This window comes from Equus asinus, chromosome 3, assembly GCF_041296235.1.
Source record: "Equus asinus isolate D_3611 breed Donkey chromosome 3, EquAss-T2T_v2, whole genome shotgun sequence".
Lineage (NCBI taxonomy): Eukaryota > Metazoa > Chordata > Mammalia > Perissodactyla > Equidae > Equus > Equus asinus.
The window spans coordinates 93,017,239-93,029,654 of record NC_091792.1 but is presented as its reverse complement, the minus strand read 5'-3'; the positions used below and the strand labels follow the sequence as shown (position 1 = coordinate 93,029,654).

The window sequence follows — 12,416 nt, the reverse complement described above, 5'->3', positions numbered from 1 at the left end:
ATGTATAAATCCCATTAGATAGATTTGGAAACCAGCTCGCAATAGTTAAGTGTACTCTTCCTCTCCGTTTTGTGGAAACGATTTCTTCTTTAAGGCCTTAAGTTTAAAGGTCACCATCTCAGCAACCTTCTATCACAACCCTATAAAAAGTAGATCTTCATATTTCTTTATCACAGTAGCTTCTTAATCTCTTCAAAGCATATATCACAGTATTTGTTTGTTAACTTTTTTACTGCCTCTTTCTCCCAATGGACTATAAGCTTCAGGATAGTCAGAATCATATTTTCTTTCTCACCACTGTATTCCCAGCATTTGTTACAGTGCCTTGCATATGGTAGGCATTTCCAATATATATTAGTTGAATGGATGGATGGATGGATTAGCTAATCAGTGAATGAATTGAAGTGAAAAAGAGTTGACTTTAGAACATAGGAGATCTAACCACAGTTCTACCACATGGAATATTCTGTGATCCCACAGACAGTATAGTCAAGAAATTCTGCTCTAGTTTATTCGTTTAAGCCAAAGTTGTTTTTATAAGTTGTATTTTTTTCTAAAATATAACTATAGACGTCTTTAAACTGATATTTAAAATTAAGGTGCAAAGTGGTGCCTCACAAAGTTAATTGACTACAACATGTTAAATTAAAGACATTTGCAACAATAAATTTCAAGAACTGGTGTAGCAAATGAGCATGGGAATTTTAGGCTTATTTGTCTTGACAGACATATATTTCTTAACACTCAAAGTCTGCCCTGATCAATAGCCAGTTTTGCACCCAGCACATTTAAAGCATTTGCAGTTATTACTGAGTTACTGCTTATCTCAACAAATTTAACTTTGTTTCCATTTTTGTTTACAGAATCTTCAAGAATTAAAACCTTTGGATCAGTGTTTAATTGGGCAAACTAAGGAAAACAGAAGGAAGAACCGATATAAAAATATTCTTCCTTGTAAGTTCCAATTTGGCTTCAAATCAAATGTATATTTAATATAATTTGAACTGATTTAAAACTTTCATGCTAGTTTACCTTTTCTGTCTCTCACGTAAGTTTGTATGCACACACACATTCAGAGATTTACATCAGTAACAAATAAATTTAGATGTACAATGAGAATTCTTTTTAAGATTGTCTATGCATTTCAAAAGTCAATCAGAGCAATCTTAAATATTTCTTCAGACATCCATGAATTTTTATTAGCATAGTATTAGAAATTAATCAGTGATGCTAAAACAGTCATTTTAAGTCTTTAAAAATATGAATTGGCCTCTGGATGAGGAATTTCTTCGTTCATCTATCACAACCAGCATCTGTTTATTCCACTCATTTTAAGTTTAGAGAAATGACTATGATACGTGATAGCCATGTACATGCGTGTAGCTACAGTGGTACTACCAGGCTGCAGTATACTTTGAACTGTTTTAGATACCAGAAGGAAAAAAAGGCAGTTCTTTTTACCCACGTTTTACCCATTTCACCAATCAACATGTGATTTTTTAAAAATTATATATGAATATATGTATTAGCCAAACATTAACATCTAGAAAACTTCTTCTAGTAATCATCAGCCGCATTTATAGACATTAGCACATTGGATTACACTGTATGACACACTGACCCTGTCTTTGCCAAGAAGTCATAAATAACAGAACCAATAGTGTCAAATCACGCAGTAAATAATAATACAGTTGAATTTTTTCATCAAGATGGAATAGACAAAATTCGTTTTGGGAAGCTTCCTGTAAGAAGTAAATCTTAGCTTTTTAAAAATAGAATAGATCATGGTTTGTCATAAAGGAGGTGAGAATTATTTCAGGCAAAAAAAAATGGCCAGACTGGCATCTCAAAAGTCAGAATGGGAAAAGCCATAAATCCAAAGCTCCTGAGTGGATTTGTTTTTAGTAGTGGATCAAAACTACTGAAACTACTGAGTGGACTAAGAGAGAAGCCAAGTAAGAGAAGGGCAGTTGATGAAGGATTTTGAAACCTATTCCAAGGGAAATGACCTCCAATGTAAAAGTACATACAAATTAATTCTCTTGGATAAGATGGCTTATATATACCTTTCTGTGGGGCAATCTGGTTTGGAAATGTGTATTTTGACTATATGAAATTACTATTAGACAAAGACAAGAGCCTGTGTGCCTGAAGAGTCAAGTGAGCTACCTGTTTGTTTATTGTTTATTATTTGGGCTGCTTATTAAAAAGAATCTAATTTAATTCGATGAGCAAGAGTTAATTATGCCAATTGTATTTGTAATAAGTACTTTAATAGTTTCACTATAATATTAATTTTTGTTTTGGGAAATAATTTTTAGCCTTGTCATTCGTTATTAAATTCATTATTATTGTCATCATCATTGAAGATGGAGAAGAGTAGCAAAGTTGTGTTTCTCTAGTTACTTATTAAGAAATTCTAAGTTCATTTATTAATTTTAATTTCTTCAACCAAATCTGTGTAAATAATAAATACTGAGTTTTCTGTCAGAAAGAAACTCACTGAGTTGACATCTTAGATATGCTTGTAACGTGAGTGAAATGAGTAAATATAAAATGGTTTGACTGTACTACAAGTCAAAAATACACCTTTATTGAAATGTGTTTGTGATTTCATCTACGGTTATGAGGAGTTTCTCATAATCTTTGACTCACCTTGTTTATAAGGCTCTTGTTTCAAAATGCCTGACACAGATGCCTCTATTTTGTGGTGGGAAATTCACAGATGATGCTACAAGAGTTCCTCTTGGAGATGAAGGAGGGTACATCAACGCCAGCTTCATTAAGATACCAGTGGGGAAAGAAGAGTTCATTTACATTGCCTGCCAAGGACCTCTCCCTACAACTGTTGGAGATTTCTGGCAGATGATTTGGGAACAAAAATCCGCAGTGATCGCCATGATGACCCAAGAAGTAGAAGGGGAAAAAATCAAATGTCAGCGCTATTGGCCTAATGTCGTAGGCAAAACAACAATGGTCAACGACAGGCTTCGGCTGGCTCTTGTGAGGATGCAGCAGCTGAAGGGCTTTGTGGTAAGGGCGATGGCCCTGGAAGACATTCAGGTCAGTGAGTTCAGTCTTCCGTTTACTAAGGCGTATCTACTAGTTAGATTGCAGGCCTGGACTCTTTCTGTGATCGCGTCAGTGTATCTAAATAAAAGCCCGTGACTTCTTGGTTCCCATTTCACCAGAACTAATGCCACCTATTAATTTTTATCTAATATAAGCTTAAATGTGAATTCATGAATTCTGCCAAACTGTTTCCTCCAGTATGTGCTGTATTAAAATGAAAATGAGAAGACAGGACTTTTAATGTGATCATCCATCATCCTTTACTGAGAAATAGAACAGAATGGCTCAGAAGCTATGTGCAGGAAAGTCATTTTTTTAAGGTCAAACCTCTAAGTAGACTCAATAAAACTTTTAAAATATCTCTAAGTAGAAAATATTCCCCCTTAAAGACCACATATTTGGTAATACATGGACAATTGTAGCATAAATGCTTGTCATTCAGATTGTTCCCACTGTGGGCGCCTAACCACTGAGTACATGTAGCCTCAATTAGAATAAGTGAGTCTCCCTGAAGTAGAGCTGCTGCTGTGTCCTCACCTCCACACCCCTCACGTTATTTCTCTCTTCCCCCCAGGAATACTAGCTGGGTGAGAGAAACGTGTTTCCTCTTGGAGTTTTAGCTTTCTTAAAGAAACAGAGAGTAATTTTATGTTCATAGAAACAAACCATACTGACTCAGTTCTATTGGTGGCATGTAAACTTGGCCTGAGAATTTCCTTCATGACTTGTGATTTGTGATTTTATGAAGAACTAAAGATTATACTTCCTTATTCGTTTACACCGGTCTATCCATTACTTACGTGAGCACAGTTGCTCAATATTCCTTCAGTGATTTGCTTATTTAATCAACGCATGTTTACAGAGCTCAGGCCCTGTAATGGAATCTAGGGATTCAGCAGTTAACACCACAGACTAAAAGAAATCCCTGCCCTCATGGAGCTTACTCTCTAGTGAGGAGACACTGGTGTTGATGGTGCTGTGGAAGAAACCGTGACGGTGTCGAGTGAGCCACAGGGATATCTGGGGAAGCATTTCTGTCAGAAAGCGTAGTGTACAGGCCCTGAGACTGAACTGTGCCCAGTGTTTGTAAAGAACCACAGAGAGTCCCTGTGGCTGGAGCGAAGCTGCCGGGAGGAGCAGGTGAGGTCTGAGAGGGAGCTGGGCTAGATTACGTAGGGCTTAATTTTAAGCCATTGCAATGACTGTGGGTTTTATCTGCAGTGAATTTAAAATGGGGTCATAAAAAAAGGTGGTTATTTATATAAAAATGTAATTTGCTTTTAGGGTTTCCAGAAAGTAATTTTTTACCAATGTTTAAAATGTGGATCTAGCAACCTCCGTGATAAAGGCCCTCTGTGTGTTGTTTGATGGAGTCTTTCTGTCTCTTCCACTTTTCCTTTGATCTGATCAAAGTCATAATTTGACAGGTCGTAATTTGAAAGGACAAAATAATATTAAGAACTAATTGTGTGTGAACAATGTAGTATGCCTTTTTCTACTTATTCTATTGTACAATTTCAGACAGGAGAATTGCGACATATTTCTCATCTGAATTTCACCGCTTGGCCAGACCACGATACACCTTCTCAGCCAGACGACTTGCTCACTTTTATCTCTTACATGAGACACATTCATAGATCGGGCCCCATCGTCACACACTGCAGCGCTGGCATTGGACGCTCAGGGACCCTGATATGCATAGATGTGGTTTTAGGATTAATCAGTCAAGATCTTGAAGTGAGTACAAGATACAGGCTGAACGAACATTTGACCAGAAATAACAATGGAACCTAAATTTTTAATAATGTCTTGTGATCTTGGGATTTTTTTCTTATTTATCGGTTTGGATGAATGCCTTAATTATCTTACTATATAAAATTGTATTTTAGTAAACGTTCAAAACTGCATAGACTATAATCAAGAAGAAATAATGTTTCAAACTTTAACTGAGCTTTTGTAACCATGTGCTCAAAAGTCCCTTATGCAGCCTCGCATTGTATTCTTTGTGGTCTTGAGGCTTCTGTAAGATATAGTCAGCGTTATAAACACACTCTAGGGATAGAAATATTGAAGCACAAAAGAAAATCTGTTTCTGAAATGAAAAGGCTTATATTCTTTTTTTGTCATTGTTACCAATAGGTGGGAAGTGTATATTTTGTTAAAACAAATTGATGCTGAATAGTCTGTGTCTAAAAATTACTCCCAATTAAAAGAATCATTACTTAAACAAAGCTAATAAGAGTATAATGTTGGGGCTGGCCCAGTGGCACAGCGGTTAAGTTCGGACGTTCCACTTCGGTGACCCAGCATTCTCCGGTTCAGATCCCGGGTGCGGACATGGCACTGTGTCACAAGCCATGCTGTGGCAGGCGTCCTACATGTGAAAAAAAAAAGGTAGAGGAAGATGGGCACAGCTGTTAGTTCAGGGACCATCTTCCTCAGCAAAAAGAGGGGGATTGGTGGCAAATGTTAGCTCAGGGCTAATTTTCCTCAAAAAAAAATTAATATATATATATATATAATCTTGCTTAAAACTTAAATTAGTATAAACCTTACTTAAAATATTGGAATATCTTACTATACATAATATATAATTAAAATAATTGTCTCTTAAATAATTTTAGTTAAAAACGGCTCAGTCTTGCTCTTCACAGTCTATTATATCTACCGTAAAAATTGAGGGAGGACAAAGCAAAATAGTCTTTTTCTCCCTTGTTTCAAACTGTTAAATATTGGTGAAAATAAAAAGATCAGGAATTTTATTCTGAAAGGCAAAATGTAGGAAAAATAGTTTGCCTTGTTTTTAAAAACGGTGATATTAGAAATCAGTCCAATTTCAGAGGGAAGAGAATTTTTTGGTAGAGATTTTCAAATAGAATAACCCTCCCTAATTCTTAGAAAGCTCATAAATAAAATTATCAAATGATAGCAGTCAGTTCACCAACTTATTTTGTTCAGAACAGTCTCCCAAGACTGCTGGAAGGGGAGGGGAGTGGGGAGGACAGTAATCTGTAGACACCGCTCCTCTCTGAATGTTTGGGGTTCAAATTCGGTTGCCCTTTTTATCTCACATATCGACGCTTGTTTCCTTTGGCAGTTTGACATCTCTGATTTGGTGCGTTGCATGAGACTACAGAGACATGGAATGGTGCAGACGGAGGTGAGTCTTGGTTGGTGTCTTCTAATGAGGATTTTTGTGAAGTTTCTGATATTTTAAAAGTTCCGTTTAAACCATTTCTCTTTTTTGAGGGTTCCCACACTATTGCTTAAAACCAAAGATTTATGGTAGTGAGTGACTCTGAACTAATTCAGAAAAAAAATGAAAATATTTCTAGGGTATCTTCTTTAAATATTGCCTTTTAATTTAAAAAAATAAGAAAATGCAATATCTGCACTGAATAGATTCAGAGAATGGGGCGGCATGTTGGGGGCAAAAATTTGTGGTGGTACAAAATAGCAGGTAACTGGTGGCATTCCTTCCCCACTTCCAACCTAAGAAAGAGAGAGACGGTAATATTCTTGCTGCAGAAATTCCCCAAGTGAATAAAGCGAAGACCCCTGCTAGAAATACAAAGATCTTCCTGTGCGGTGGTGAGGAGGAAGGCAGGGAATAAACACCTTCGATAAGCGAATTATATAGGGTCTTTGAAAGTGCTAAGTGCTTTAGAGGGAAAAAGGTACAGCCGGGTAAAGAGGATGGATTGGGGGTGCAAACTTACATTGGGGTGGCACCACCAGGAAAGTAACACATGGACAGAGATTTGAAGGAGGGGTCGTGTAGACATTTGGTAGTGAGAGCCCCTCCGGCAGACAAAACCACCTGTGTGGCGGTCCAAGGTGGGCATGGGTCTTGTGTATTTGAGAAGGGCCATGGCCAGAGTGGCTGAGGTGGAGGGAGAAGGAGGGGAGGCGGGTGGGGCAGAGCCAGGGCTAGGGCTTTCCTCTGAGTGAAGTGGAGCCACTGCTGGATTGTCAGCATGGACTGCCCTGATCTGACTCACAGTGTAAAAGACCACTCTGGCTGCTGCCTTACAGCAAGACCCGATTTGGGAGGAGCGTGCAGGGTTAGAAGCTGGGTCGTCAGTTGGATGGTAAGCAGTGGTGGCCCAGACTGGAGTGGGGGTGTGGATATAGCGAGTAGAGGACGTGCGTAAAGTGAGTTTGCTAATGGGTTCTTTGTGACCTGAGAGAAAGTCAAGGATGAACGTGTAGAAAATGGGACAGAGTTCAAATACAAATGAGCAAAAAGGAAATAAAAGGGTTACTTGTATTCCTGCTCCGCAGAGTTGTTAACGTTTTAGGCAACATTCTTCCATCCTTTGGTCTAAGCACATGTGCGCAGGTGTGCGTGCTCACACGCACGTAGCCATTTGAAATACGACTCCGCTGCAGTATTGTTTTACTTTCCCTGTACTATATTGTGAATTTTTGCTATTTATTTTCAGACTCATTAATTCCTTGCCAAATAACAGGAAAACTCAGGTCCCCGCACCATCAACTTACTAGAGAGTAATATCAACAAAAAAATTTAATTTTCAAAAAACTTTGATTTCCATATTCTTCCAAAATATTTAAAGAAAATTCTTTCATGTAGTTTCTTGGATATTAATTTCTTAACATTTCAAAACATCAAAATGAGTTCAATAAATCTAGAAGAAATTTTCTAGGAAGTTTATTTTTCCCTTATAAAAGCAAATCATAAATATTACCAAAGCACAAAAAATAGAAGCGGCCCACCAATCAAAGACAACTTCGCTTAGCACTCTGGGATATTTCTACCCACCCACCCCACCCACCCCCAAGGCTTCTTCCCACCTCGTTTGTCAATCTGGTTTCTGTTTTTATAATTTTTATGACAGTGCACAATTCTACATTCTGCTTCTTACATTCCACATTATAACAGAATTTTTCCATATTTTCAAAATTACTCAAATATCACTTCTAAGAGTGGTGAAACTATGTATATATGTAATATATTCACATTATACATCTAACATCTCTCCCTCTCCGTCTCTTTTTTTGGGGGGGCCATAGGATCAATATATTTTCTGCTATCAAGTCATCCTTTATGTCCTGACGCGTCTTCAGGCTGAAGAAGAGCAAAGAGAACAGCCCCAGCCTCTGAAATGACGTGAAAAGAAGAGCTTCTGGCTGCCTTCCGTTTCTCTCCTGACCTCCAGCAGATGCTCCTGCTCTCTGTTTAAAATAAAGGTCGGAGGGCAGCAAGTCCATGCAGTATCGCTATGCTTATTCCCTCTACCTGAGAGGGGCATTCTTCATAACAATAAATATTGTTGAAATGCTGTATTTTTACAGCTACTTTAACCTGTGATAATGATTAAAAGATTTTTAACACTAACTGAATAATGCAGATCTTAGAGATGATTGAGGCAGCATCTGATTATAGTTGACGTTGTTACATAGACACACCAAGTCTGTTTTTAATGCACCAATCTTGTATATAGCAAAATTCTGTTTCCAGTATTTTAATAGAGTTATTTTATAGGGGATACTTGAAACCAGTATTTAAGCTTTAAATGACAGTAATATTGGCATAGAAAAAAGTAGCAAATGTTTACTGTATCAACTTCTAATGTTTACTATATAGAATTTTCTGTAATATATTTATATACTTTTTCATGAAAATGGAGTTATCAGATGTTTGTAACTGCATCATTTGTTATACATCATCTCACTTTGTAAATAAAAATACACCTTAAAACATGAACAAGCCAACGTGTGTGCAGACAAATTAAACGTTTTCGGTGTGTTATTTCTTAAAAACACCCAAGTTCCTGGGAGGGCAGGAAGTTCTGGATCCCAACTTCCCACCTCCCCGCCTTATCCCGGTCGGGCCGCCCAGGGACTGGGGGTGCTTTCAGAAACCCTGGGAGATCATCAGGGTCTGACATGAGGGTTGGGTACTGGCTAACAGTAGGGAGAAATTCGGTCCCTCTTCCTTCTGCCTCCTTGTGGGTGATGCCAGCCTAACCAATACAGAAATGAGAGTATTTTCCAGTCCTAGTTGTGGTAAAACTCAGGATGTCTCAGCTGACAAGGTAGTGAAGACAAGATCACACTCCCTGGGGGGTTTGCATTTGGTTCTGCCTGAAGCGGGGGAGGTGAGCCTCAGAGAGCCTGCTTCTGACTCGGTACTGAACGGGTTTCGCTGAATCCTGACTCTGACAGCAGTCGTCCATTCAGCTGTGAGTGGTGCCATCCCGAGATCCAGGAAACTGCTTGGTTCCTCATCACAGGATTGACCCATTCTGAGCTGGTGAACTTGGATTTCTGACCTTACCCAAGTGCAGCAATTTGCTGGGACCTATTCCTGAGCATCTGAGGCTAAGGGCGGAAGACGGTAGATCAGGGAATGCTGGGGGCGCCACAGTGATTGTTTGACTCCCCACCGGGTCAGAAGTAGCTCCAAATCTGGCAGGAGGAGCATCACCACGACCATTTCCACTTCAGTCAATAGTTTTTATCGATTGGGTTGTAGCTGAAGATTTCATTTGGGAAAAAGGTTTCTGTTGCTTTAAGAGAGCTTTGGAAACCCTGGCCTGCGTGAGTTGGAACCGTGAGACCTTTTCCTGTCATAAGCACAGGAAACTGGGCCAGCAGGGCTCTGGGAGCCAGTACAGCTGGAGGTGATTAGCTACCATCGCAAGTCAACAGAGATGCAAGAAGGGAAAGCTGAAGAAGGATCTTTTTCTGGAAAGAATGTAGCTAGGAAATGGAAACTGGGAAGAAAATGTGGGTTTCAGTTTACAACCCCTGAATGGAAACTTCATTCTAGTAAACATGCTACTGCCCTCGTCTGGGACCTGGCTTTGCTGCATGCAACGGGCTGAGCCAATTGCTAGGGCCGCTCTGGTTAGAAAGTGTGGCAAGGCCACAGAGCCAGGGGGCACCTGGAGGCACTCAAATATCGAATGAATGAATAAATGCAACTTAGCTCTTAACACACATTAGATAGCTAAGTTCTATAAAACACACATCTGAACACATAATGACTCAAACATAGTAGAAGCTTATCTCTAGCCTCCCTCACAGTTCTGGGCAGGTGAACAGCTCAGCATGGCCGCTCTCCTTCCTACGATTTTTAGGACCCCAGGCTGATGGAGGTTCTGTAATCAACACATAGCTTCCAAGGTCATCCTAGAATTCGTCTCCAGTCCCCCAGGCAGGAAGGGGAAAGAAGGCGGAGCGCCACCTGTGGGGATTTTATGAGCGGGCAGGCCTGGAAGAAAGGCGCATCGTTGCCACTCATTCCATCAGCAAGAACTGGCCAGACGGTGCCCCTGAGAACGAGGAAGCTCGGAATGAGCTGGCCGAACAGCTGTTTCCCATGACAGACAGCTCTATGCTGTAGAAGGGGATGCACAAGTCGTGGTGGAGTCTATACAACTGTGCTAAAACTGTATATTCTAAAGGAATGGTGTCTTCGTATAGTCCTGGGCATTGCAGGATTAGAAACATCATTTTTGTTCCCAAGTCAAAACTTTTGTAGATGTCATCAGTAGAAATATTTCTGAATTATCATGATAATAAGGAGAGAAATGGCTGTTGAGAAAAGATCAGGTGTTCACATCTGTGGTTTCAGATAGCCTGCTAGAGCTCTTGGTTTTGAAATGACTAGTTACCTAAATGCAATGTGATAAATTCAAGAAATTAAAGGAACAGCTCACCGAACCTATCCTCTGGTTGTAGACATCTTGACAGAGAACATGCTCCCCTCTTACATAATTCACAAATATTCAAGGTCCCTTGTTATGGTGGAGATGAATATAATTGTGCATTGACCTGCATAATATTTTAAAGACAACTTTAAGTTTTAGTATATCAGTTTGGCACTGCATTTGACTGCAAGTAACCAAAAACCAAACAAATGGGCTTACACAAATTAGAGATTTCTTCATCAAGAAAACAAGTTCAGAAGTAGGCATTTGCCGGGACTTACTCTACAGTTCAAGAATGTCAACACATATATAATTATCCTGGCCTTTCCTTCATGGTCTGGAAATGGCTGCTGCAGTTCCAGTTATTACATCCACATTCCAGAAAGGAAATGGGAGGAATTGACAAGAAGAAAGGATCAGTCAGTGCCCAGGGCAAGAAAGAAAAATTTTCCGGAAATCACAAGCTGACTTCCACTTCCGTCTTATTAGCAAGAACTGTGTCACATTTCCATCTCTCTTTAAGAAAGTTCTTTTTAGCTAGGCGTATTGCAGTCCTGAGCAAAATCTTAGCTCTGTTAATAAGGACAAAGGAAACAATAGACATTGCGCAGCAGCAAGCAGGGCGCGCCTTTCCATTTCCGCCAGTTTCCACCACTCCGTATTAGCCAACACTGTGTCAGTCTTTTCAGATCCTCCTGCCCCAAGAAGCATCTGAATTTGTAACTGTTGTAAAGAGGGTCACAGACAGAAAATGTTTAAAAGTAGTCTTCAGTTCTCCGAGTTTAGGAACATAATTTTATCCATTAACCCCAAATTAGCTATATTCTAAAGGTTCTGCTAGGCAAACTCTCAGGATACTTGCTGATAAACCATGTTGCCAACTGTTTTAGCTCAGCTCTGTCCAGCAGAATGGGTAAGCCGGACACCCAGGTAGGGTTCCTCCCGGTGCGTAAAGTACACACAAAGGCTGGTCAGAGGGTTGCTTAGAGGCTAAGATGTGATTCATTAAACTGGGTTAGGCTGAATTACCTTGTTGTCTACGCTAGGCCTAATTGTGATTGCACAAGGAACGAGAAGGGGACAGAACACTTAGAGTGCATGCATCATACCAGGTGTTTTCACATTACCTACTTTTCCGGGTGTTTACGATTGAATGTCATCATCCTTTTTAAGAGAAGAAATTGAAGTCCAGAGGGATTGTCACTTGCCCAAAGTTGCCCAAATAACAGAGCTGGGACTCAATTCCAAGTCTGCCTGTCTTCAACCCACAACTCCCAAGGCGCCCTAGCGCCCGTGAGTGGAATCAAGGAGCTGCAAAGCCCGTGCTCCTTCCTCTATACTCTGCTGCCCCAACCCTCCAGCTGGCTCTTTTCCAGACGCAGAGCTGGACTCATTCTGCTTAACATCATTCCCCTGGCCCCACATCTTCTGAGCATCACATAGTCCCCAGCTTTTTTTTTTTTTTTTTTTTGAGGAAGATTAGCCCTGAGCCAACTACTGCCAGTCCACCTCTTTTTGCTGAGGAAGACTGGCCCTGAGCTAACATCCGTGCCCATCTTCCTCTACTTTAATATGGGATGCCTACTACAGCGTGACTTGCTAAGTGGTGCCATGTCCGCGCCCAGGATCCAAACCGACCAACCCCGGGCCTCCGAAGCGGAACGT

The 12,416-nt window shown here is 40.0% G+C and overlaps 1 protein-coding gene across 5 annotated transcripts in view; it reads left to right on the top strand.

Annotated features, from left to right (window-relative positions):
• Positions 1-8,803, top strand: part of PTPN13 (protein tyrosine phosphatase non-receptor type 13) — a 204,103-nt gene extending 195,300 nt beyond the window's left edge. For all 5 annotated transcript variants that reach the window (XM_070505408.1, XM_070505407.1, XM_070505405.1 and 2 more), the window contains 5 exons: positions 864-954; positions 2,726-3,063; positions 4,594-4,809; positions 6,170-6,232; positions 8,107-8,803. In XM_070505408.1, the coding sequence (XP_070361509.1) occupies positions 864-954; positions 2,726-3,063; positions 4,594-4,809; positions 6,170-6,232; positions 8,107-8,202 (804 nt within the window). In that variant the 3' untranslated portion in view covers positions 8,203-8,803. The remainder of the gene's footprint in view (positions 1-863; positions 955-2,725; positions 3,064-4,593; positions 4,810-6,169; positions 6,233-8,106) is intronic.
• The last annotated feature ends 3,613 nt before the right edge of the window (positions 8,804-12,416 follow it).